General features: G+C 41.4%; 2 protein-coding genes across 5 annotated transcripts; one reads left to right on the forward strand and one right to left on the reverse strand.

Moving 5' to 3' along the window:
* Positions 1-3,055: 3,055 nt before the first annotated feature.
* On the reverse strand, positions 3,056-3,628 carry LOC127694837 (keratin-associated protein 4-7-like). 2 transcript variants are annotated; one of them, XM_052196551.1, is made up of 2 exons: positions 3,522-3,628; positions 3,056-3,476 (listed from the first exon to the last, which is right to left on the reverse strand). In XM_052196551.1, exons 1-2 carry the CDS (start codon positions 3,626-3,628, stop codon positions 3,056-3,058), a joined length of 528 nt encoding a protein of 175 aa, XP_052052511.1. The 2 variants fall into 2 exon arrangements, with proteins under 2 accessions (XP_052052511.1, XP_052052510.1); XM_052196550.1 differs by having other exon boundaries at positions 3,056-3,628.
* A 4,326-nt stretch (positions 3,629-7,954) lies between these two features.
* On the forward strand, positions 7,955-15,836 carry LOC127694830 (keratin-associated protein 4-3-like). 3 transcript variants are annotated; one of them, XM_052196538.1, is made up of 4 exons: positions 7,955-8,256; positions 15,326-15,385; positions 15,467-15,552; positions 15,643-15,836. In XM_052196538.1, exons 1-4 carry the CDS (start codon positions 7,955-7,957, stop codon positions 15,834-15,836), a joined length of 642 nt encoding a protein of 213 aa, XP_052052498.1. The 3 variants fall into 3 exon arrangements, with proteins under 3 accessions (XP_052052498.1, XP_052052500.1, XP_052052499.1); XM_052196540.1 differs by lacking the exons at positions 15,326-15,385; positions 15,467-15,552; positions 15,643-15,836 and having other exon boundaries at positions 7,955-8,076; positions 8,122-8,527; XM_052196539.1 differs by lacking the exons at positions 15,326-15,385; positions 15,467-15,552; positions 15,643-15,836 and having other exon boundaries at positions 7,955-8,527.
* Positions 15,837-23,700: the final 7,864 nt, after the last annotated feature.

Consider the following 23,700-nt stretch of genomic DNA (forward strand, 5'->3'; position numbering starts at 1 on the left):
TGTTGATATGCATTATGAGATTGGAAGAATATATATGACCCTTATTCTATAATCTACTCTTGATTTATTTCTCTAATCTCTGGAATACACACACACACACACACACACACACACACACACACACACACACACACATATAGGATAGGCTGAGGCTGTCAGATGGCCTTCCTGAAGGTTATATTTTCCCAGGGTCTGCAATGAGTGTGCTCAGTGGCAAGGCTCCAAAGAGACTTGATCTCAGGACTGCTTTTTGCAGCTGATATGCCTTTCCTTTCATTATTAAATTAATATAATAATTTCTGGGCATTAGCCTACCCTATTGATCAGATTTCCTGCAGATCAACATAAAGATGAACTTGTGTGAATTAATCCTATTTAGATGAATTAATGATTCTATAAAATTCCTGATTTGATTGAAATAATTTTAGGGAGAAAGTTTTAAGAGATGGTGCTTTGCTAGAAAGTTGTAACAAAGTTAGAACTGAGAATAGAATGTGCCCACTGCTTATATAGTAAATAAAGGCTGCATAATAAGGACTGCAATGAGCTTTCATAATTACACTAAAAAGAGAAATAGACCTGGGACAAATTTGTGTTCAAGGGAAAGCATTTAGGTCCAAGGATAAAGCCACGGGTGTTTACTATGATAAGGCAAGGCCATGCGAAAAGTTTTTGCTTCAAACTTATAATGAGCTTATTAAAATGAAACACTGTTTTGTAGTTAATATCAACATCCTTCTGTAACTCATGTTTTATGTAACATGTTATCTCTGAGGTAATTTTCTAAAGAACCTTTTTGTCTAACAAGGTACAAAAAGGCCAGAAAAAAGAAATAAAGTTGTTGGTTGAATGGTTTGGCTTGGGGAGCTCTGTCCCATCCATCCATCCATCCATCCATTCATCCATCCATCCATCCATCCATCCACCCATCCATCCATCCAAATGTATGTTTGTTTGTCTGTGCATATGTGTGTAGGTATAAGTGTATGTATGTAAGTGTGCTTAAATAATTGTGGAATGTATAAGCTAGGTGGTTGGGCCGACAAAACATGAATTTGTTTATGTATAAATGAAAATGTAAATATATGTCTGAATATATATGTCTGTACACATTTGCCTTTATAACATATCTTAATTCTGGCTGCTTTGCCAGAGAAGGGAGAAATAGCAACAAATCCTTTATCTAATCACCCTGCTGGTAGCAACAAGTATCAGTAGATCCAGAGACCTGTAGCTTCTGGCCTCAGAGTAGCTTAAAGTCAAAATTGGTATATGTTATTATAGAAAGCAGCCCCACTCTTCTAAGACCAAGTTCTACACCCCACCAATGCTCTTCCCACTCAGATGCTTCAGAAAGGACCCTGCCTGGGACTGGATAAATTATATAAAGAGATGCTTTCAAAGAGCAAAAGCATAGAGGACCACTAAATGCATAGATGATGGCTGAATATTTTAAACCATCAGGGAAATATAAATCATACTATATTGAAATTCTACTACACCCTAGTCATAATATCAATCATTGTGAAAACAAAAAGAAATAATAGGAAGGATGCAATGGGTGGGACCCTTATTCCCTGCCAGTGTGAGTATAAACTGATCCCAATGGAAATCCGTTCAGTTTTCTCAAAAGCCAGTAGAACTCCAAGAAGATCAAGCTATGCTAGTCCTGGGTGTGCCCAGAAGGGCACTGAAGGCAACATACGCGTGAGATGCCAGCGCACCCATGTTTATGGGGAGCTGCTTACTGTAGTCAAGTCCTAAAATAAGCCCAGTGCGAATCAGCAGATGCGCACAATGGAGAATTATTCACCCAGCAGGAAAAATGAAATCCTGCCATTTGCAGAAATAAAAGCATAGCATACCATGTTACCCAAAATAAATGAGCCTCAGGAAAAGAATCATGGGATAGTGTCTCATGTATGTGAAATTTACCCCCAAAGTAGGAGAACTGAAAAGGATTAGGGTCACCAGGAGGGCAGAGAGGGGATGGCTGTCAGGGAGGGTAAGCCAGCACACCTGAGATAGGGTCACTTTCTATACATGTGAAAGTGTCATAACAAAACCCACTAGGCTGTTAAATCATTAAATACGGAGTGAAAACATGCTGACTTTTTAAAAAGTCAACAAAAAGACTGAAGATAGCTAGTGTAACACAACTGTACAAATGTTGGGCTACAGCTACAGGGCCATGAGATAGATCAAAGCAGTAGGCAGCAGTCCTGGGATTAGGCCTCAACACTGTACACCCATTGTGTTGTCTCAGTGTGGATCCTGGGTGACATAGGGATAGAGATAAGGGGTCCTTGAGTTCCTTTAGCTTCGAGGCTGCCTCAGACATGGTGGAGAGCAGCGGTGGACCTGAAGAAGTTACTTGGGTATTTAAATGTGAAAGATCATATCAGACAAAGAAAGCCATTAGGGAACACAATGAGCAGAACAGCATAGGAAAAAAGTAGCTCCCATGACACTCACGGACTCAGGACAGTCAGTGATACTGTTCTTCATGGGAGGAAGTGTGGGAGAGGATGTGATCACAGCTCTATTTCCCTGCCTGAGCTCTGTGCTCAGTGGCTTCACTATCCTTCCTACAGACCACAGTTCCATAGAGGTGGTCAGGGAGCTGTGTGTGCTTGCCATGCTTGCCATATGAGATCTTCCTATGTAGGAAGATGACTACAGAGGGAACAGAGCAGAACACCTGAAGTCATCTGCAGTGCTCTTAGCATTGTTAGAGATGAGCGAAACAATTGGAAGAAATGAGACATACACATTCTTGTATGCTTGTAAAACTATGATTTATTTAAGATATGGGGGGAGTATCTGTTTTTGAAAATGGGTAAAGAAACAAAGTATGGGGATAAGATCTGCTTACATATTCCACAAAAACCATCCATCTTGTTCATTGACAAAGACACAGGGACAATGTAGTTAGAAGGGTAAAAATCAGTATGTTAGGAGAAAGGCTTTGACTGGCCTCGTGGGCTTGCATTCACACACTGTCTACATCAGGAATGCTGGGGGATGAAGGACAGGAGACTGTGGGTGACAGTACTCAGCAGCAAGAACAACTAGAGCATGCTGGGCGGCAGCAGGTGGTCTGGCAGCAGGTGGGGCGGCAGCAGCTAGAGATGCAGCACTGGGGCCTGCAGCAGCTGGACACACAGCAGCTGGGGCGGCAGCAGCTAGAAATGCAGCAGCTGGGCCTGCAGCAGCTAGAAATGCAACAGGTAGGGCGGCAGCAGCTAGAGGTGCAGCAAGAGGGCCTGCAGCAGCTAGACACACAGCAGCTTGGGCGGCAGCAGGAAGGCCTACAGCAGCTAGAAATGCAGCAAGAAGGCCTGCAGCAGCTGGACACACAGCAGCTGGGTCTGCAGCAGCTGGGTCTGCAGCAACTGGGGCGGCAGCAGGTGGGCTGGCAGCACACAGACTGGCAGCACTGGGGTCTGCAGCAGCTGGACACACAGCAGCTGGGCCTGCAGCAGCTGGACACACAGCAGCTGGGTCTGCAGCAGCTGGACACACAGCAGGTGGGCCTGCAGCAGGTGGTCTGGCAGCAGCTGGGCTGGCAGCAGCCTTGGCCACAGCCCTCCTCAGAGCAGACAGAGCCACAACAGGAGCTGACCATGGTGTTAGAGGTGGAGGTTCTAGGTGGGTTTACAAGAAGGTGGGTTGGAAGGTTTGGAAGTGGGAGTCTCCCTGCCCACATCCCCTTTTATACCCTGCTGAGGGGCTGCTGTCCTCACATGCAGCATTCTTTCCTTGTTATTGTTTGTGTTAATAACAAGTGGTTATCAAATTAGGCAAGTTGCATTTTCTGGCTAAATTATCAAGGTAGATGGAAAACAGTTTCTTTTCCTGTGTTAAGAGTCACCACCAGCTATCAATGAACCATCTAAGTGTCTTTCTTGCCTTAATTTCTCCCAACTCTCACATGACCCTGTGTGTCTAGTCACTATATGATTCAGTCTCATGTTGGGTGGCTCCACTGTCTGCCCTTAGATAATCATGGTTACTAAGGACCCAAAATTGTTTCTAGTGATGTTGGAGGATAAAGACTCATCATTCCAACAACTCATTCACAGTGGGTCAGGTAGTTAGTAAGGATTTGAATACCAAGACCATAGACATGAACAAAGAAAGGTCTTCCTCCTCTGACTCCGACATTTTCTGCGCCAATTTCCAAGTGGGAACCTGAATGGGGAAATGTTGATGTTTATCCACAATCCCCCCTTTTGTCAGAAATCCTTTAATAGTCATTTATGAGGCCTGTCTTTCCTGTGGGTCACAGACCTCAAGTGTCTTTCAAAATTCAGGTTTCTCTGCTATGGCCACTGGGATAATTTCTCTCCATTTTTGTCTACTGTCTTTTTGACTTAATAGAGCATATCAGGTCATACTCTAACTTTTCCAAGATTTATCTTGCAACAACATCTGATAATCAGGTAGCACTGCCACTTCAGCTAATTTAAACCCAATAGTCCTGGTTTCTGATGGATCTGAGCTGGAGACTCTCCTGTTTCATGTTTCTAGACTAGACTTCCTTCTGAATGCTCATTTTATATGTGTATATACATATATGTATATATGTATATACATACACACACATACACATGTGTGGGTTTTGCGTTTTTATATTACACATACTTACATATGTGCTATATGTATAATACATATGTGATATAATCATAAATTATGCACATATTTCAACACATATTTAAATATTCATATATGCAAATATTTGATATGTATGCATATATAACATATGTAAATAGAATATTTATAAGTATTGTAGGACACAATAAATGCTTAAAGGGCATGAGCAACCATTCAATTAGCTAGATGAATTATCTTTCAAAAATGAGCAATGCTTCAGTCCCTCTGCTATCCTCTGTTGGTCAAGAAACAGACAGGGAGTAACAGTTTAATAATACCATTAAGTTTTTAAATTAGGATCATTTAGTGGCCAGGACCTTTGCAATATTTTTATAATAATTTAGTCATCCAACACTTAGTCTACAGGCTTTGCATCCTATTCTCATATTTGTAGAGCTTGAAAAGATGAAGGATTTAAATAAGTATGTGTCCTGGATGGGAGTTTCCCCTGGATTACTGCAGTAACAAGGACACCTCTGCTTCCACGTGACCATGCATAGGAAGATTTCATAGTTATTAGTGGAGTTATAGAACCCAGTCCCAACTGGTACATGCAGAACATAACTCCTGTACCTAAGACTGGGGGGGGGGTCATTGCCGAAAAGGAAGTGGAAAGATTATTATAGCTAGAGCATCAGGGAGTTTGCTATGAGATTGTGACTCCCACGAGTGTCAGAAGCTCCACACATAGAGTCTCACCAACATTGCTACCTAAACATGAGTTGAACAAAGACAAAAGCAATAGACATGTGAACATGGATGGGGGAAAGCTCATGTTGTCTCAACAAAGCAGTACAATGAACATGGGAATGATCTAAGTGGGAGAATCATCTTTCCCATGGAAGAACGCATCAACTGGCTATCTAATGCCACATTGTCATCTCTGAAAAACATATATAAAAGTAACATTACACAGGCTGAGCAGGTTTTATCTATGTATTTAAGAATTTATATATATATATATATACATATATATATATATTAAACACACACGCACATATATAAACAAAGAGAAAAATGATGTAATTGTATTATAACTTCAAAACATAAGACTAATAATAATAATAATAATAATAATAATAAAGTCTTTTGGGATGAGTATATAGTTCTTTGGTACAAGGCTTGCCTAGCACCACACAAGGTACTGGGCTCAAAGACTCATCACAAAATAAAAAAAAATGAGCACCTTTCCCTCACTTAAATAGGCAGAGTAATATTCTCATTATGGGCTAGTATACAGATAACCATAGTCTCTAACCAGTGCTTCTTATGTTTAGCTGCATGGAGGATTATAATCTGTCAAATTCAGTTTCATGCCCTGAGCAATAGCCCGCTAACTAGTCTGATTATCAGCATTTTTTAGAAGTTCACAGGAGAATCCACTGAACCCTTAGACTTGCAATTCCCCACTAAACTGCCCACATGGCCTGCCCATATACATGTGCGTGCGTGCGTGTGTGTGCACACACCCTCCCCCCATACCACAACACACACACACACACACACACACACACACACACACACACACACACACTGCTATTAGTTAAATCACTGCTTGCTTTCTTTCCACAACTAAAATGAGCACAGATACATGAAATATGGGCAATTTAGTGATGAGGACCTCAGATTTCCCTGCCCACTAACACACAGCAAATAAATGAAATGCCTTCTACAACAGAGCCAGACACTGTTATTTGTACACTCCCCATCCCTGGAGGGGTTCAATCTTGAGCCACTAAGGACTTGTGCTGGTGGAAAGTTTGTGAGTCTGTATCCATTAATTTCCAGTGAAAATCCATGGTCATTTTACCTACAAGGAAAGGGCTTACTTAATCTTCTTAAACAGAAATAAAACTTTTTTTTTTATTTTATCAGTTAACCCAGGCTTCATCCAATACCTTTGTTTCACTTGTGATCCCTCTAATAACAGTGAATCAGAACAACAGCAACTCTCCTATGTGTATCATTGTTTAAACTATACATACTATCTACTTTACAACTACAAGCCAAAGAAAACACAAACAGATCAAATGTTTGCTAAGGAAGCATGATAAAAATTTATGCAATATACTTGGTCATTAAATGGTCTTAATTAAGGCTTTAATGATGTCACCACGTAGCTACAGCAAGTCTCCGCCTGTTTCTATACCCACAGACCATGATTAATGTACTAGTAGAATTCCTCATTTTTAGAAACCCTAATCACCTGGCCACTTGGGTGGGATTTTTGCACTTCTTAAGTCATTAATTTATCCTGACTATAAATAAATAATCGCCTTTCATATAGATGTTTGCTTTTAAAAATTAGTCATCCTTTTTCCATTTTTTTCATAGGATGCCTGAAGGGTGAAGCCTAGTTTACTTACTTGGGTGGAGATAGGGGTGAGTGGGATCCCCCTCCACAGACACAGGGGATCCAGAGCCAAACAGAATAAGAGGCATTAAATTAATCATCTAACTGAAGTTACAATTTAGGAAAGGAAGAGCTTGGATCTGGAGTTGCTATCAAAGAAGTCTAGGCTAGCAGAGACAGAGGAAAACAATCCCACATAGCAGAAGTAAGGTGCCTGGATTTGAGGCTGAGCTGAGCTGTAGCCCATTTCTCCTAAGTGATGCTGAAACTGAGTATTATGGTTTTGTTTCTGAAAGAAAAAAAATCATCATTTCATCATTTAGTTTTCTACCTAAAATTGTTCTGTGTTTCTCATTGAACAACAATCTAGAAAGTGAACCATGTTCCACACAGGGTAGGAGATATGGCTTAAGAGGCTCCCTGTTCTCATAGCATTGGCATTTCGGTGGTCAAACATTCTATGCCAATTTGATCCATTATGAATGAGCCATCAGTATAACAAAGTTTTATCCTCCTGGGTCAGCAGAAACAATTATGGACCTGTAACTCCAATGATTATCTAAGGATGGACAGTAGAGCCACCTACTATGAGGCTGAATCATATAGTGACTAGAAATATGATGTCATGGGACAATTGTTTGGAAGAAACTGAAGCAAGAAAGACACTGGGGATGGTTCATTGAGAGCTGATGATGATCCTTACCACCAGGAAAAGAAACTGGACTCCCTAATTACCTTCATAATTTAGCCAGGAAAAAAAAAACAAACCCTAATTTGAGAGTCAACTGTTTATCAACACAAACAATAACAAGGAAAGAATGCTGCATGTGAGGACAGCAGCCCCTCAGCAGGGTATAAAAGGGAATGTGGGCAGGGAGACTCCCACTTCCAAACCTTCCAACCCACCTTCTTGTAAACCCACCCAGAACCTCCACCTCCAACACCATGGTCAGCTCCTGTTGTGGCTCTGTCTGCTCTGAGGAGGGCTGTGGGCAAGGCTGCTGCCAGCCCAGCTGCTGCCAGACCACCTGCTGCAGGCCCACCTGCTGCCGCCCCAGCTGCTGTGTGTCCAGCTGCTGCAGACCCAGCTGCTGTGTGTCCAGCTGCTGCAGGCCCCAGTGCTGCCAGTCTGTGTGCTGCCAGCCCACCTGCTGCCGCCCCAGCTGCTGTCGCCCCAGCTGCTGCATTTCTAGCTGCTGCAGGCCTTCCTGCTGCCGCCCTAGCTGCTGTGTGTCCAGCTGCTGCAGGCCCTCTTGCTGCATCTCCAGCTGCTGCCGCCCCTGCTGTGGTAGTTCTAGCTGCTGTGGATCCAGCTGCTGCCGTCCCACCTGCTGCATTTCTAGCTGCTGCAGGCCTTCCTGCTGCAGACCCAGCTGTTGCATTTCTAGCTGCTGCCGCCCCAGCTGCTCTGTGTCCAGCTGCTGTAGACCCCAGTGCTGCATCTCCAGCTGCTGCCGCCCCACCTGTTGCCAGACCACCTGCTGCCGCCCAGCATGCTCTAGTGGCTCTTGCTGCTAAGCACCATCACCCACAGTCTCCTGTTCTTCATCACCTACCTTCCTAATGTAGGCCATTTGTGAGCTGAACCCCAAGATGCCAATCAAAGGCCCTATTCCAACTCATAATGATTTTGGCCTCCAAATATACTGTCCCTACTCCTGTCTGTTTATTATCTGTCTCTAAAACACCACAGGTTTAAATTTTCTCCTAAATCTGCAAAGTTTGGCTTTATCTCCATGGACAAATTTGTTCTTTACCGTATTTCTAAAAATGAACATTCTCTTATATATTAAATAAATCTGAACTTTTCAGGCACACAATATATATCATGTCTCATTATTTATCCTCTCAGATTATTTTCCTCATCTATCAAGTTCTGAAGCTGATTTCTAAGTAAAGACAGCACATGAACTCAGGTGTGGCCACTGCCACTGTGGCACACCTCCTCCCTTACAGAAAGATGCAGTCATAGAACAAAGGCATGGTCCTCTGTGTTGAGAACTTTCTCTGTTTGAAGAAGCAGCAGTAGGTAGGAGATTGAAGACCCTTAGCACTGAGTTCTCCCAGTGAGTGGGTTTGGTGAGCACAAGTCCTTAATCACTCAGTCAAGTGACCATGTATCCCACAGCCTTCCCTGGGTCTTCAGTGGCATGAAGCCCAGCTGCTACTGGAGCTGTTCTGCTCACACCACTCCTGTTGACTTATGTCACTCCCTAAGTTCACCTCAATGCTTCCTGAGGTCACTCTCCTGATAAGCTAGTTGTCGCAACTTCCTGCATAGAGGCAGGTCCCCAAGGACAAGCAGTTTAACACTCATGTTCTCAACCTCCGTGCCCTTCCCTCCCACAGAAGTCTAATATAATATAGAGAGTGCCATGGGGTCAGCATCAAGTCTTGATTTTTGCTTCACTGAACTGTCAGTCTCCTGAACATATTGCCTATTTATTGATTATATTATTTTTTAAACTCTTCAATATTTGAGTTTTAATATATATTCTGGATATTGATTTTTCTGGCCAATGAATAGGTGCCAACCAATTTTGTTTTGCCAGACTATCTCTGAATTCTGCAATTTATTTTTTGATGAGACCAATCATTTTGAAATTTTGTTTTTATATTTTTTCTGTTGTGGTTTCTACTTTTCAACTTTTGAGTTAACCGTTTTATCCATTTTTAGTGAGTATTTTTCTGGGGGAAGGGCAAGGATTTATTTCAGTAGTCTACATGTGAATTTCCTGTTTTCCTAACACAAGTTGTGAAAGGGACCCTCAGTCCTGAAGGGCCTGCTGGGACAGGGTCAGGTACTGCTGTGAGACAGAGTATTAGAGGAAGACCAAAAGCTGATGACTTCTGACCTTTAACCCTCTTTTATGTTGGGGTCCCAAAAGCTGATGGCTTCTGGAAATTTCACTCTTTCTTCCTATTCTAGAACCAAAGGATGACGGCTTCTGGCATTTAACTCCTGCTGACAGCAGCAGGGGTTAATGAAACTGTCTTTTCTCTTTGAGTCAGTGATCTCTTTCTGGCTGGACAAGATGCTCAGAGTTTATTAACTCTTAGTAATACAGAGAGAAAAGAAAAAAGTCAGGCACATGCACACACACACACACACACACACGGATGAAGCAGAAAAAGGCTATACCACCACTTTATTGTTGTTCTTAGTTTTTATATTTTCTCAGGATAATTGATCACATGGTTTTTAAAGTATTTTTACATTCAATAAGTTCATAGTAAGTGTAAGGCAATATTTCGTGTCATAGATCAATAAGGTTTAAGGAGTTACAGCAGAATTGTTTACATGTCTTTACATTAAGACTAGTAGCCAACTAAACATTCATTATCTGTTTTCTGGCTTCATAAGTTCATTATAAGTTTAAAGTAATGATTTTTATGTCATAAGTTAGCAGTTTTGTCAAGAGACAAATCATCTGCCTTGTGTCATAGTATTTTGAAATCTTGTATAGATAAACTAGTCCACTATTTATTTTCTATTTTTGTACTTACAATGAATTTCCCATCCCCGCTTTATGACTTTAGTTACCAGATAATGGCCTCATTCCTAATCTAGAAGGAATGTTTTCTTAGATTTATTCTAAGCCTGTTTTCTTTTCCTAGTGAAATTAGCCAATGCCACATGAAGTTTTACATGGCTCTATTTGCAGTTTTTATTCTATAAGGGGTTTGAAATTACTTGTATCAATTTAGGAGTTCGAAGAAATTATTATCAGGAATTATGAAATCATAAATTTGTCTACACAGCATTACTACTACATGAAACTACATCTGCAAAATGATTCTGCAATAGATCTGTCCAACACAGTATGCAAATACCCAGAAAATCATTAAGCTAGTGGCCAAAAAGGCATATCAGCAGCAAGAAATAATCCTGTGATGAAGTCTCTGTGGACTTTGCCTCTGTAGCACACCCATCTCAGCCATGCCGAACAGTGAGCTTTCTCCAGAAAACTCACTTCTTTGCCAAAGCCTTTCCTAGATGGCTCCTGACACCCCTAACCAAATCTGTTCATAGCAACTTTATCAAAATTCAGAAGGTGTGGGTTATTTCTGGATCTGATATTACATTCCATGGATCTACATACTCATCTCTTATGTTGTACTGTTCTGTTACTGTTACCACTCCTCTCGACGGCAATTAGAGGCTATGAATGACGCCTCCTACAACCAATTCACTAAGAAAGAAAACAGTAAATCAATTCCAGAAATAAAAGGCCCAAATCTTCCCTTCAAATAAATTACCAAATCCCACCTACAATTATATGGATTTCCTTAAAATGAAATGCTCCTTGGGTGTTTGTAAAGTCATCCTAAAATTTAAGAGAGAGAAGAAAGGAACACACACACACACACACACACACACACACACACACACACACAGAGAGAGAGAGAGAGAGAGAGAGAGAGAGAGAGAGAGAGAGAGAGAGAGAGAGAGAGGAGAGAGAGGAGAGAGGAGAGAACACCTTATTAGGAATAGACAAAGCAGTTTTGAGTGTAAAGATATTTTGTTTTGTGTTTGTTTTCTATTCTGCTGTTAGCATTTTTAAAACTATGTTAATCTCTTGGGGGGGAATGGCTACAAATACTGTGTTTAAGGAAGTTTGTATCTAAGCTATCAGGGGAGGCATACTGAAAGCCAGCAAATCAATGCCTTGAGCTACAGGATATTGTATGTAAGTGTTCAAACTTTAACATACAAACTCTTAGGAAATCAATTAACAGGGTAGCACTCAAACTTTTAAAGAGTATTAAGTCACTAAAAGCAAGACCAGAAGGTGAAATTTTGTTTTAATTGGAAATAGATATTTTCATACAATATTTTCTGATTATGAGTTTCCTTTCCCCAATTCCTTCCAAATCCTCCCCAACTTCCTACCTACCCAAATTTATACCCTTTCTTTCTCTCTCTTATTAAAATACAAGGAGGAATCTAACAAAGTAATACAAAAAAAAGATAAAATTAAAATTGTGTAACAGGATGGTAACAAAAAATGAGAAAAATATCCACAGAACAAACACAAGAAACACACACACACACACACACACACACACACACACACACAAATTCCATAAAAACAGAAACTACAGTATACATGCAAAGACCTGTAAGGGGAAAAATAAAGAAAGAAATAAAAATGAAAATACTGCCTACACAAAGTATTTAGACAAGGAACCTTCAAAAATGCCACTGAGTTTGTTTTGTGTTTGTTATCTACTGCTGGGTACAGGGCATGCCTTTAGGAGTGGTTTGTATACCCGGTGAACCCCATATGAGTTATATGACCCTGTAATTCCCACCTAGGAAACTGAGCTTTGTATAAAAAGAAGAGAGATAGCCCAGATACCTGTCACCTAATTTGTGTATCTAGCTCTGTTGCTAGTTATTAATTTTATTTTATACCAGGTGATTTTTAGATAGAATTATATAGTTCTATCTCTTCTGTTTAGTGGTTTCTTCTTTTAAAAGAAACCCAGTCATCAGGTTCTATGTTGACCCATTCTCATTAGTGTGGGTCTGTCCTAGAGGCTGTGAGATATTCCCATGTTCACGAAGAGACTTAGCATTATTTCATTGTGCTCAAAATCACTGGAATATCACATGTGGTACAAATGCAGGTGAAGTGGGCAATTTGCTGGGTACTTTCCCCCATTCATTAATTAGTTTATTCACTTTTCATTCTAATTGCAGCCCCCCTCCTCTCATACCTCGCTTCACTCAGCCTCTTTCCTTTCTCCTCTAGGAAGGAGGAAGCCTTTCCGGGTACCACCCTGCTTTGGTGTTCTTCCAGTAACTACAGGACTGTCTCCCACTGAGGTCAGACAGGACAGTCCAGTTAGGGGAACAGGATCCACAGGTAGGCAACAGAGTCAGAAACACAGCCCCAGCTCTAGTTGTTAGGGGATCTGCATGAAGACCAAGCTGTACATTTGCTACATGTCTGCAGGGTACCTAGGTCCAGCCCATGTGTGCTCTTAGTTTTGGTGGTTCAGTCTCTGGGATCTCCCAAGGATGCAGGTTAGTATACGCTGTTGTTCTTCTTCTAGAGTTTCTATCCTCTCTGAATCCCTCAGTCCTTCCCCAAACTCAAAATGGCCAACCAATGACTGGTCTGACTTCATCCCATGGGCAAGAACCAATCCCTGACACTATTAATGATACTCTGTTGTACTTGAATATAGGAGCTTAACATAACTGTCCTCTCAGGGGGACCACCCAGCAGCTGACTGAAAGAGATGCAGAGATCCACAGCCAAGTGTTAGATACAGCTTGAGGGGTCTAAAAGCAGATTTTCAAGTCCAAAGGGTTCACTGGGATCACTTGTGGCCTTCTAAAAACTGCTGATATTCAGACTAGTTAAAAGTATTTGACAGTTTGTAATACTCTGCAGATGTCTCCATGCATATATATATATATATATATATATTCAATTTCACCCAATTGGATCATTCCTAAGTTCCCTGTACTGCTTTATGTAGCATTGAGACATCGTCAGCTTTCCCCATCCATGTTTGCATATCTATTGGTATTGTTGTTGTTCAACTTATGTTCAACCATGCTGGTGAGACTCTACGAGTGGAGCTTCTGACATTACTAGGAGTCACAATCTCACAGTAAATTCCCTGATACCCTGGCTGTAACAGTGTTTCCACTCTCTCTTCAACAATGATCTCCCAGCCTTAGGTACAGGAGTTATGTTCTACATGTAACAGCTGGGACTGGGTTCTATGACTCCACTAGTAACCAAGAAATCTTCCTATGCATAGTCATGTGGAAGTAGAGATGTCCTTGTTACTGTGACAATCCAGAGAAAACTTTCATCCAAGACATATACTTATTTAAATCCTTCACCTTTTCAAGTTCTACAAATATGAGAATATGAGAAAAAGCCTGTCGACTAAGTGTTGGATGAGCAAATTAATGTCATAAAAACATTACAAAGGCCCTGACCACTAAATGCTCCTAACCATTAAGTTTCTTAACATAATGGTGGTCTCACACTGTTACTCCCTATCTGTCTGTTTCTAGACCAACAGAGGATAGCAGAGGGACCAAAGCACTGCTCATTTTTGAAACATAATTCATCTAGCTAATTGGATGGTTGCTCCTGACCTTTAAGCATTTACTGTGCTCTGTACCAGAGACATAAATATTTTATTCACATATGTGATATATGCATACATATATCATATGTATATCATACCTATTTCACTTATGTATTATGATATATAATCACAAAAATTACATATATACTTATATATGTATATATGTGAAAAATGAAATTAAGAAATGAGTCTAATCCTTCACTTGAAACATGAAACTGGAGAATCTCAAGCTCAGAAATCCAGAGAGAGCAGGACAATTGGTTTAAATTATCATAAATGATAGTGCTACATGGTTATCAAATGTTAAAAAGTAAATCTTGGAAATATCAGCCTATGATTGCATAGCTTCTGTTAACCCAGGAGAGTTTGACAAAAATTGAGGGAATATTCCACAGGCCTGAGTTGAGAAACCTGAACTTTGTGAGACAATTGAGGTCTGTGACTCACAGTAAAGACAGGTCCCATAAATGACTAATAAAATTTTTCTGACAAAAATTGAGGGCATGGATAAACATCAACATTTCCCCATTCAGGTTCCCACTTGGAAATTGGTGCAGAAAATGTCGGAGTCAGAGGAGGAAGACCTTTCTTTGTTCATGTCTATGGTCTTGGTGTGCAAATCCTTACTAACTACCTGACCCACTGTGAATGAGTTGTTGGAATGATGAGTCTTTATCCTCCAACATCACTAGAAACAATTTTGGGTCCTTAGTAACCATGATTATCTAAGGGCAGACAGTGGAGCCACCCAACATGAGACTGAATCATATAGTGACTAGACACACAGGGTCATGTGAGAGTTGGGAAAATTAAGGCAAGAAAGACACTTAAGAGATGGTTCATTGATAGCTGGTGGTGACTCTTAACACAGGAAAAGAAACTGTTTTCCATCTACCTTGATAATTTAGCCAGAAAATGCAACTTGCCTAATTTGATAACCACATGTTTATTAACACAAACAATAACAAGGAAAGAATGCTGCATGTGAGGACAGCAGCCTCTCAGCAGGGTATAAAAGGGGATGTGGGCAGGGAGACTCCCACTTTCAAACCTTCCAACCCACCTTCTTGTAAACCCACCCAGAACCTCCACCTCCAACACCATGGTCAACTCCTGTTGTGGCTCTGTCTGCTCTGAGGAGGGCTGTGGCCAAGGCTGCTGCCAGCCCAGCTGCTGCCAGACCACCTGCTGCAGGCCCACCTGCTGCCGCCCCAGCTGTTGTGTGTCCAGCTGCTGCAGACCCAGCTGCTGTGTGTCCAGCTGCTGCAGGCCCCAGTGCTGCCAGTCTGTATGCTGCCAGCCCACTTGCTGTCGTCCTAGCTGCTGCATTTCCAGCTGCTGTCGCCCCAGCTGCTGCATTTCTAGCTGCTGTAGGCCTTCCTGTTGCCGCCCCAGCTGCTGTGTGTCCAGCTGCTGCAGGCCCTCTTGCTGCATCTCCAGCTGCTGCCGCCCCTGCTGTGGCAGTTCTAGCTGCTGTGGATCCAGTTGCTGCCGCCCCACCTGCTGCATTTCTAGCTGCTGCAGGCCTTCTTGCTGCAGACCCAGCTGTTGCATTTCTAGCTGCTGTAGGCCTTCCTGCTGCCACCCCAGCTGCTGTGTTTCCAGTTGCTGCAGGCCCCAGTGCTGCATCTCTAGCTGCTGCCGCCCCATCTGTTGCCAGACCACCTGCTGCCGCCCAGCATGCTCTAGTTGCTCTTGCTGCTGAGCACTGTCACCCAGAGTCTCCTGCTCTTCATCATCCTCCACTTGTGATGTAGACCGTTTGTGAGCTGAAGATTCCAATCAAAGCCCCTGTTCCAAGTGAGAATGATTCTGGCCTCCAAATCTCCTCATTGCCACTGGCCTTCTGAGTATCTCTTTAAAACATGAAAAAAAGTTTGTGTCTTCTCTGACATTTGTGAACTCTCACTTTATCCCAATAGAATACTTTGTTGTCTGCCATACTTTTAAAAATGGAGATTTTTCTTATGTGTGAAATAAATATATAATTGTAGTTATGCAAATATAAAGAGACCACGTTTCCTTGTTTCAATTGTCCCCATCTCTGAATTTCTACTTATCCCATCTATAAATATCGAATGAAATACAGCCGGTAATTTCTAGTATCTCCACATTGTACCCTGTTTCCACTCTATCTTCCTCCCAATCCAGGAAGATGATGCCACGCACTTATAAACTCCACTCCTTATGACTTTCTCTGATAAGAGGGTTGGTTTAAAAAGGAGTGTCAAAGTCTCTAGGCAGAGCACTCAAGCTGGGAGAGGGTGGGTGAGTACATATTCTTTTTCCCTTCCCCTCGAAGGGAAGAGTGTGTCCTCCCAATGTCCCAGAGGTCTTGAGTAGCTTGGGCCACTGGTACCTCCTGGGGTGTCCTGCCTACTTTATCTCTTTCTCTACTGGCTTCCTTCCTCCTTGTCTTCAATGACTTCTCTAATTCCCTATGTCATGCTCTTGGATTATTTCTCACATGAGTAACTTTATAACCTTCAGCATTGTGTCATCTAATGAGAACATGCATTCCAAGACCCTCCTGCTAATCGCAGTTTTGCTGCCATTCCACACAATATGGAGATCCATGTGTTCTCGTTTGGTTTCAGTTTCTATGATAAATACCATATCCCAAGTCAATTGGGGAGGAAAGAATTTATTTCAGCTTACAGTTCAAGTCCATCACAGAAGGAAGCCGAGACAGGAACCTAGAAACAAGAACTAACAGAGACCCCAGAATAATTTTACCCCACTGGCTTGCTTTGCTTTCTTATACAACATTGAGCCACCTTTTCAGGTGCAGCACCACCCATTTCCACATAACTCATTAATCAAGAAAATGCTTCACACACGTGTCCATAAGCTAATCCAATGGAGGCAAGTCCCCAGTTGAGGTTCCCTCTAGTTTGTGTCAAGTGGACAAAAGTTAAGCAGCACAGTATGGTTTAAAGTCAACTTTCGATTTGCTGACTGGTGAAATGGTACATGTTGGTCATATGCTCTTGTGTCTTCCTTTCATTTTATTTTGCACTATTTTTGGTTATACCAGATGTCTTTGAGATTTTTTTTTACTTTTAGTTCTCAGTAAGGACATTACTGTACAGTCCTACTAAAAATATACTTTGGTGCCTGTCTTAGGGGTTTACTGCTGTAAACAACACCACGACTAAGGCAAGTCTTATAAAGGACAATATTTAATTGGGACTGGCTTACAGGTTCAGTCCATTATCATCAAGGTGGGAGCATGGCAGTATTCAGGCAGGGATGATACAGGAGAAGATGAGAGTTCTACATCTTCATCTGAAGGCTACTAGCAGAACACTCATTTCCAGGCAACTAGGACTAGGGTATTAAAGCCCACACCCACAATGACACACTCCAACAAGGCCACAACTCCTAATAGTGCCACTCCCTGGCCCAAGCATATATATAAGCCATCACATTCCACTCCTTGGCTCCCATAGGCTTGTTCAAACATATGCATCTATGGGGGCCATACCTAACATAACATAATGCCAAATACATTTAGTTCAGCTTCCAGAGACCCCATAGTCTATAGCAATCTCAACAATGTTAGGAGTCCAAAGTTCAAGGTCTCTTTTGAGATTCATTCAATCACTTAACTGTAATCCCCAAAGTAAGGCAGGAAACCAGATGGGCAAACTCCAAACTCTACATCTCCATGTCTGATCTCAAAGTGGTCTTCAGATCTCCCAACTCCTTTTCATCTTTGTGGATGGAAACAAACTTCCTTCCCCTGGGCTGTTTCCACTCTCAGTTTGCAGCTTTTCTCAGCAGATAGCCCACAACTCTGGCATCTCAAACATCTTGGGGTCTCCAAGGCAACTTCCATGTTACATCTTCTTGTACATGATCTGGGCTTTTCCAGCTGTGCTCTCTGTAGCACTCTAGGCTCAGGTTGGTCCACTCCACTGTTGATGCTGTTCTTGGTGATCATCCTATGGTACTAGCATCTCCAATACACTGGGGTCTTCCATTGTAACTGGGCTTCACCAATAGCCTCCATAGGCTCTCTTCATAGTGTCAAAATTCAAATCCTTTTGCATGACTCCTTCCCGGGCCTGGGCAGTCAATTGCAACAGAGGCTACACCTTTACCAATGGCCTTCCATGACTTCTTACAGTGCCAAGCATTAGCTGCTCTTCATTACCCCTTATGCCTTCAAAACCAGTACCACCTGAGTGAATCTTACACATCAACAAGTACAGCTGCAGCACAAGGTACACCCGGGCTATCTCTAGAACACAGCTTCTTTGTGCTCTCAGAAAACACTTCTCAGAATTCACTTCAGTGATGCTGGTCTCTTCTTAATCACCACTAATTTCTTAGTTCCAGCTAACCAGCATCAATTGTCCCAGTAGTCCCTTCTATTCTGGACTCTTAACACCAGAGTCAGTGGCCAAAACTGCCATGTTCTGCATTCTACTACTTTCCAAATACAAAGTCCCCAGATCCACATTCTTCCAAACAAAAGCATAGTCAGGCCTATCATAGCAATACTCCAGTCCTTGGTATTAACTTCTGTCTTAGTGTTTTACTGCTGTAAACAGACACCATGACCAAGGCAAGTCTTATAAAGGACAACATATAATTGGGGCTAGCTTACAGGTTCAGAGGTTCAGTCCATTATCATCAAGGTGAGAGCATAGCAGCATCCAGGCAGGCACAGTATAGGAGGAGCTGAGAGTTCTACGTCTTCATCTGAAGGTTGCTAGCAGAATACTCATTTCTGGGCAGATAGTACTAGGGTATTAAAGCCCACACCCACAGTGACACAACTACGTCAACAAGGCCACACCTCTTAATAGTGCCATTCCCTGGCCCAAGCATATACAAACTGTCACAGTGTCACATATTCATACATGAAGAGATATTGTTTTTATTTGTGTTTACCACATCTGTCCCCACATGACCTACTCTAATAATTCCCCTTCTCTTTCCTATTTTCAAACTGTATATTTTTAAATTTCAAATATCTTCCCTTTTGTGTGTGTGGAATATATATATATATATGTGTGTGTGTGTGTGTGTGTGTGTGTGAGAGAGAGAGAGAGAGAGAGAGAGAGAGAGAGAGAGAGAGAGAGAGAAAGAGACAGTGTGTGAGAGAGAGAGATACACGAGACAACATCTGATACTTGAATTTTTGAATATGGTTACTTTTGCTTAACACAATAAGCTCTAATTCCATCCATTTTTCTTCATAGTTATATTCTTAATAGTTGGTTAATCCCCCACTGTGTATACTTATTACACTGCATGTGTCCATTTGTACATAGATAGATGCCTACTGATTCCACAATCATGTTGTTGGCAGTGCTACAAAAGCCAGCAGCAGTCAGGTATCTATTTGGTATAATACCATTTATTCCTTTAGGCACAAACCCAAAAGTAGTAGCTTCTCTGGCAGTGTTAGAAGAAACTCAACATTTATTTTTCTAGCGACTGCAAAATTTCATTTTCTTATGAACTATATAAGCACAATGGTGCTTCAGCTTCTTATCTTCCATGCTTTATAGTTTTAGCTTTGAAGTAATGGTAACATTTGATGTTAATGTTACATAATAATCCTTTTCACCATCACATTATCATGCTCATATGGAAACCATTTTGCATTTATCCATTTGTTTTAAACGCTTGTCCCTCTTGTCATCCAAACCAAGTTATGAATGTTGAAAAAACTACTATTATTACCAGATACTTTAAAAGTATCTATAGAACCTGCTTCACACCTGTATCCAAGACCTCCAAATCCAGAGAACTGGATTTACATAAAAATTTACATAGAGGATTTACACAAAAAGAGCACATGTATTCCCTGATCATGGAGAGAGCAGCTCAGAACATTCACTCATCATTGAATTTTAGTGTTAAGTGCAGTCTACTTAACACATCAGGAATACCTAAGGAGGGGAACACATCAAGGTTTGAGTTAGTGTGTCTGGAAATCACAACCAGTGATCCCTCTGCCTCTCATGCTTTTATCTTCCTAATGGGTACATGCATGTATACGAACACAGTTGAATGCAGATACCTAGTTAATGTAAAAGTTAAGGAGGTATTTGTTATAGAGAGTTAAATACAGTTTGAGACACAGTTAAGGGTCCTGTGAACATAACTCACGTCCTCTAGACTACGAGAAAAAACTTTTAAAGAACTTAGCCATCTACCCAGGCCCAAAACATGCCCATGTCAAGTGCCCTTCAACAAGGGCTTCAGGAGATGATGACATAATACTGCAGTTATCACTTCAGTTTGGTTGCAGAGTATGAGGTATTGTATCAGAAACTATAACCAGAACTTCACTTCCATATATATTGTCTGTAAATAAGATTTTTTAATGAGAGTTACACACAAAGGATTCCAAAACTCCAGATCAAATATTTTACAGCTCCTGTTCAGTGATACTGTTCAACAGACTTCAAAGTTAAAAGGACAGAATGATTCCCAGATCCAATCTCAATTCATGGGGAAAAAGTATCTGATTAACGCTTTTCATTAATGTATATGTCTTATGGAAATCAGTTTTGTCTCTTGTTTGAAGATAATGTAGGTCAAAGAGAATGACCTAGTTTCTCTAGACTGTATTTTTCAATACAGTAGAGTGAGCAGTGCCTTGATTCTTTCTCAGATTATGTGTCATCCTATACAGCCAATAAAAAGTACATTAAACACCAGAGCTGATTGATTATCATATCTGATTAAAATAATGCCCACAGAATCATGGCTCAATAGACATTTCCTTGATATCCTATGGAGATGCTTTGTGAACTAGAGAAAATGTAGCAAAGCCTCAAGGAAACTCAGTTTAAAAAGCTGTAGGTTCTACATACTGAAAGTACACACCTTCAGCCGCTTCTTCAAGGGACTAAAGGATTTATTTGAAATTCCTTTTTCCATCTCTCAATCTGCAGAGTGAGAATTTATACTGACCCAGATTGGATAACTTGCAAATGATGCCCTGTGGAAATCCATGGTAGTCTATCATGATGCTTCACTTTGGTGGAGGTCAATAATTAAAAGATATCATGTGTATTCTTTATACTATAGTCCTGCCATTACAATTATGAAGCAAAGCTGTGCTGAAAACAATTTGGACTAAGAGCAGGCATCTAGGTCAGGACAAGACATTAAGACCTCTGAGTCCTCACGCCTTTCACAATCACACTCTCTGTTCCCACCTGACCATTACATGTGAGCCACCAGACTAATGAGACCTGAGACTCCAGAAGGGAGGCAAGTTATGCAACAAGACCAATCTTGTAACACAGTCTACGAGCCCAGAAAACATCAGGAGACTGCTTACTTGGAAACAAATGACACAGGAAAGCACGCACTTACCATAAACCTCAGCTGACAGTAACACTGATTCCTCACTCATCACAAATAGCAACCCATGATTGGCATTCACCATGATACTAACTCTGGAGGAGAATCTGGTCTCTTTTGATAATTTATTTACTCACAATCCATCAGGAGGAAGGAATGCTGTACATGAGGACAGTGTCCTCTCAGCAGGGTATAAAAGCACACCTGGGCAGAGAGGCTTCCAAAACTCAAGCCACCTTCTTACAAACCAGACCCATCCTCCAGCTTCTGACACCATGCAGTGTTGTTGTGGCCCATGCTGCTGCCAGCCATGCTGTTGCCAGCCACACTGCTGCCAGACCACCTGCTGCAGGACCACCTGCTGCCGCCCCTGCTGCTGCCATCCCTGCTGCTGTGGGTCCAACTGCTGCCAGTCTGGCTGCTGCTAGACCACCTGCTGCAACAACAGCTGCCATTGACAAACCTGTTCCTGCCCAACCTGATCTCACAGGTCTTGCTCTGGAGCATGCTCACCCACTCTTGTCCCCTAGAGCATCAAATAGACCTCATGTAGGTCACTATACCCAAGACCTTAAACCTTAAAGGCCATTCCAAAGAGTCTGCTCCAATTGATACTACTTTGGTTCAATATATATATATATATATATATATATATATATGCTTTCCCACACCTTGCTTCCCTTCTCTGAAAATTACACATTCCCAAACCTTTCTCTGTACTCAGGAACTCTCATTTGAGAACTATAAATCCTTGGGACTTTTGCTATGTCTTTGAAAACTTGGGATTTGCCCCTATATAAATAAATGTGATCTTGGTACTAACACCTAACTACAAGTTTCATGAATCTACATTTCTCCTATATGTCAATACTGGGTCCTTTATTTGAGAAACACTTTCATCATCTCTGAACTATGAAAGAACTGCAGCAACCTTTGTCACAATGCCACTTCTTTTTGTTTGAGAGTGCAGACATATTTCAATAAACAGGTAGATGTATATGAGCAACTAGATCTCCAGTGGTAGAATCATGTGGGAAGGATTTGGGGTCAGAACATTTTTGGAGAGGTATACAAGTAAGGTAGGCTTTAATGTTTCAGAGGCCTAGGAGTTTCTCAGTTGTCTCTCTCACTTCAATTTGGTAGCTCCAGATGTTCAGACTAAACTCTTGCAGCAGATCGCCTGCATCATTGCCACTGACTTGAGGTAAAAGCCATTCAATCACCCCAAAGTGAAGGTCATATAAAAGACATTCTATTCCTAAGTGCTTTGGTTATGAGGCCTCTAATCAGGAATTATATAGCACTTCATTTCCCAGATATACCTCCTGTATTCTTCTTGAAGCCCTGGGTGACATGAGGTCCAGGAACACAATCGTTCCTCAATGCCATTCCTGGATCATAGAGTAAAACTTCATGGTACAGATGCAAATACTAGGAAGTGAAACTCAAGCTCAGAGAGGGAGAGAAGCAACATCCACTCTTCTTCCATCTACTTGAATGCAATCAAGTCCTCATATACTTTCCTCAATGTTGTGAGTAGCTCTGAGTACTTCTGAGCCCAGGGATGTCCTGTTTGTCATTTATGTCTCCTGTGGTGAACCTTCTTGCTCTCAAGACCTTATTTATTTCTCTACAACACTTTCAAGGTTCTTTTTTCCAGCATAGTAGATTTGATTTCAAAGCTAAATGGCAGACTCCAGGCAGGAGGAGATGTAGGGTGCATGTGATCCTCTTGGACAATACCCACCATTTTGCATGCCTGTGAAGGGCATTTATTAGACAGGCACAGCCACAGGACTCTGGCCCTGGGACTGCCTCTTGCTGCTGATGGGTCTTCTCATGTTCATCATTGCTGAATTCCTCATTGTTCTGACATGGTGTGATTAGGCAATGTGAGACACTATCTGGTATTAGTCATTTATGATTGATTCCCGGGTATTGGTCCACCTGATTGGGAAGAATTTCTGCAGATCAACAGGAAGATGAAATTTTGTGAGATAATGCTGGTTGTCTGAATTGATGATTTTATATTCTTAGATAATGACATTGAATAATTCCTGATTTGATTTATATAATTTTAAGATTTCAGATAGTTGAGAGAACATTGTAGGTTAAAACCTAAAATAAAATGTACCTCCTCCTGCAAAATTCTAAATTTTGCACAGGTTATAACTAGCATTCACTGAACTTTCATGAGTTACAAGCACCTAAATTGCATTACCAAAGAAAAAGAG

This window comes from Apodemus sylvaticus, chromosome 10, assembly GCF_947179515.1.
Source record: "Apodemus sylvaticus chromosome 10, mApoSyl1.1, whole genome shotgun sequence".
In the NCBI taxonomy this organism is placed as follows: domain Eukaryota; kingdom Metazoa; phylum Chordata; class Mammalia; order Rodentia; family Muridae; genus Apodemus; species Apodemus sylvaticus.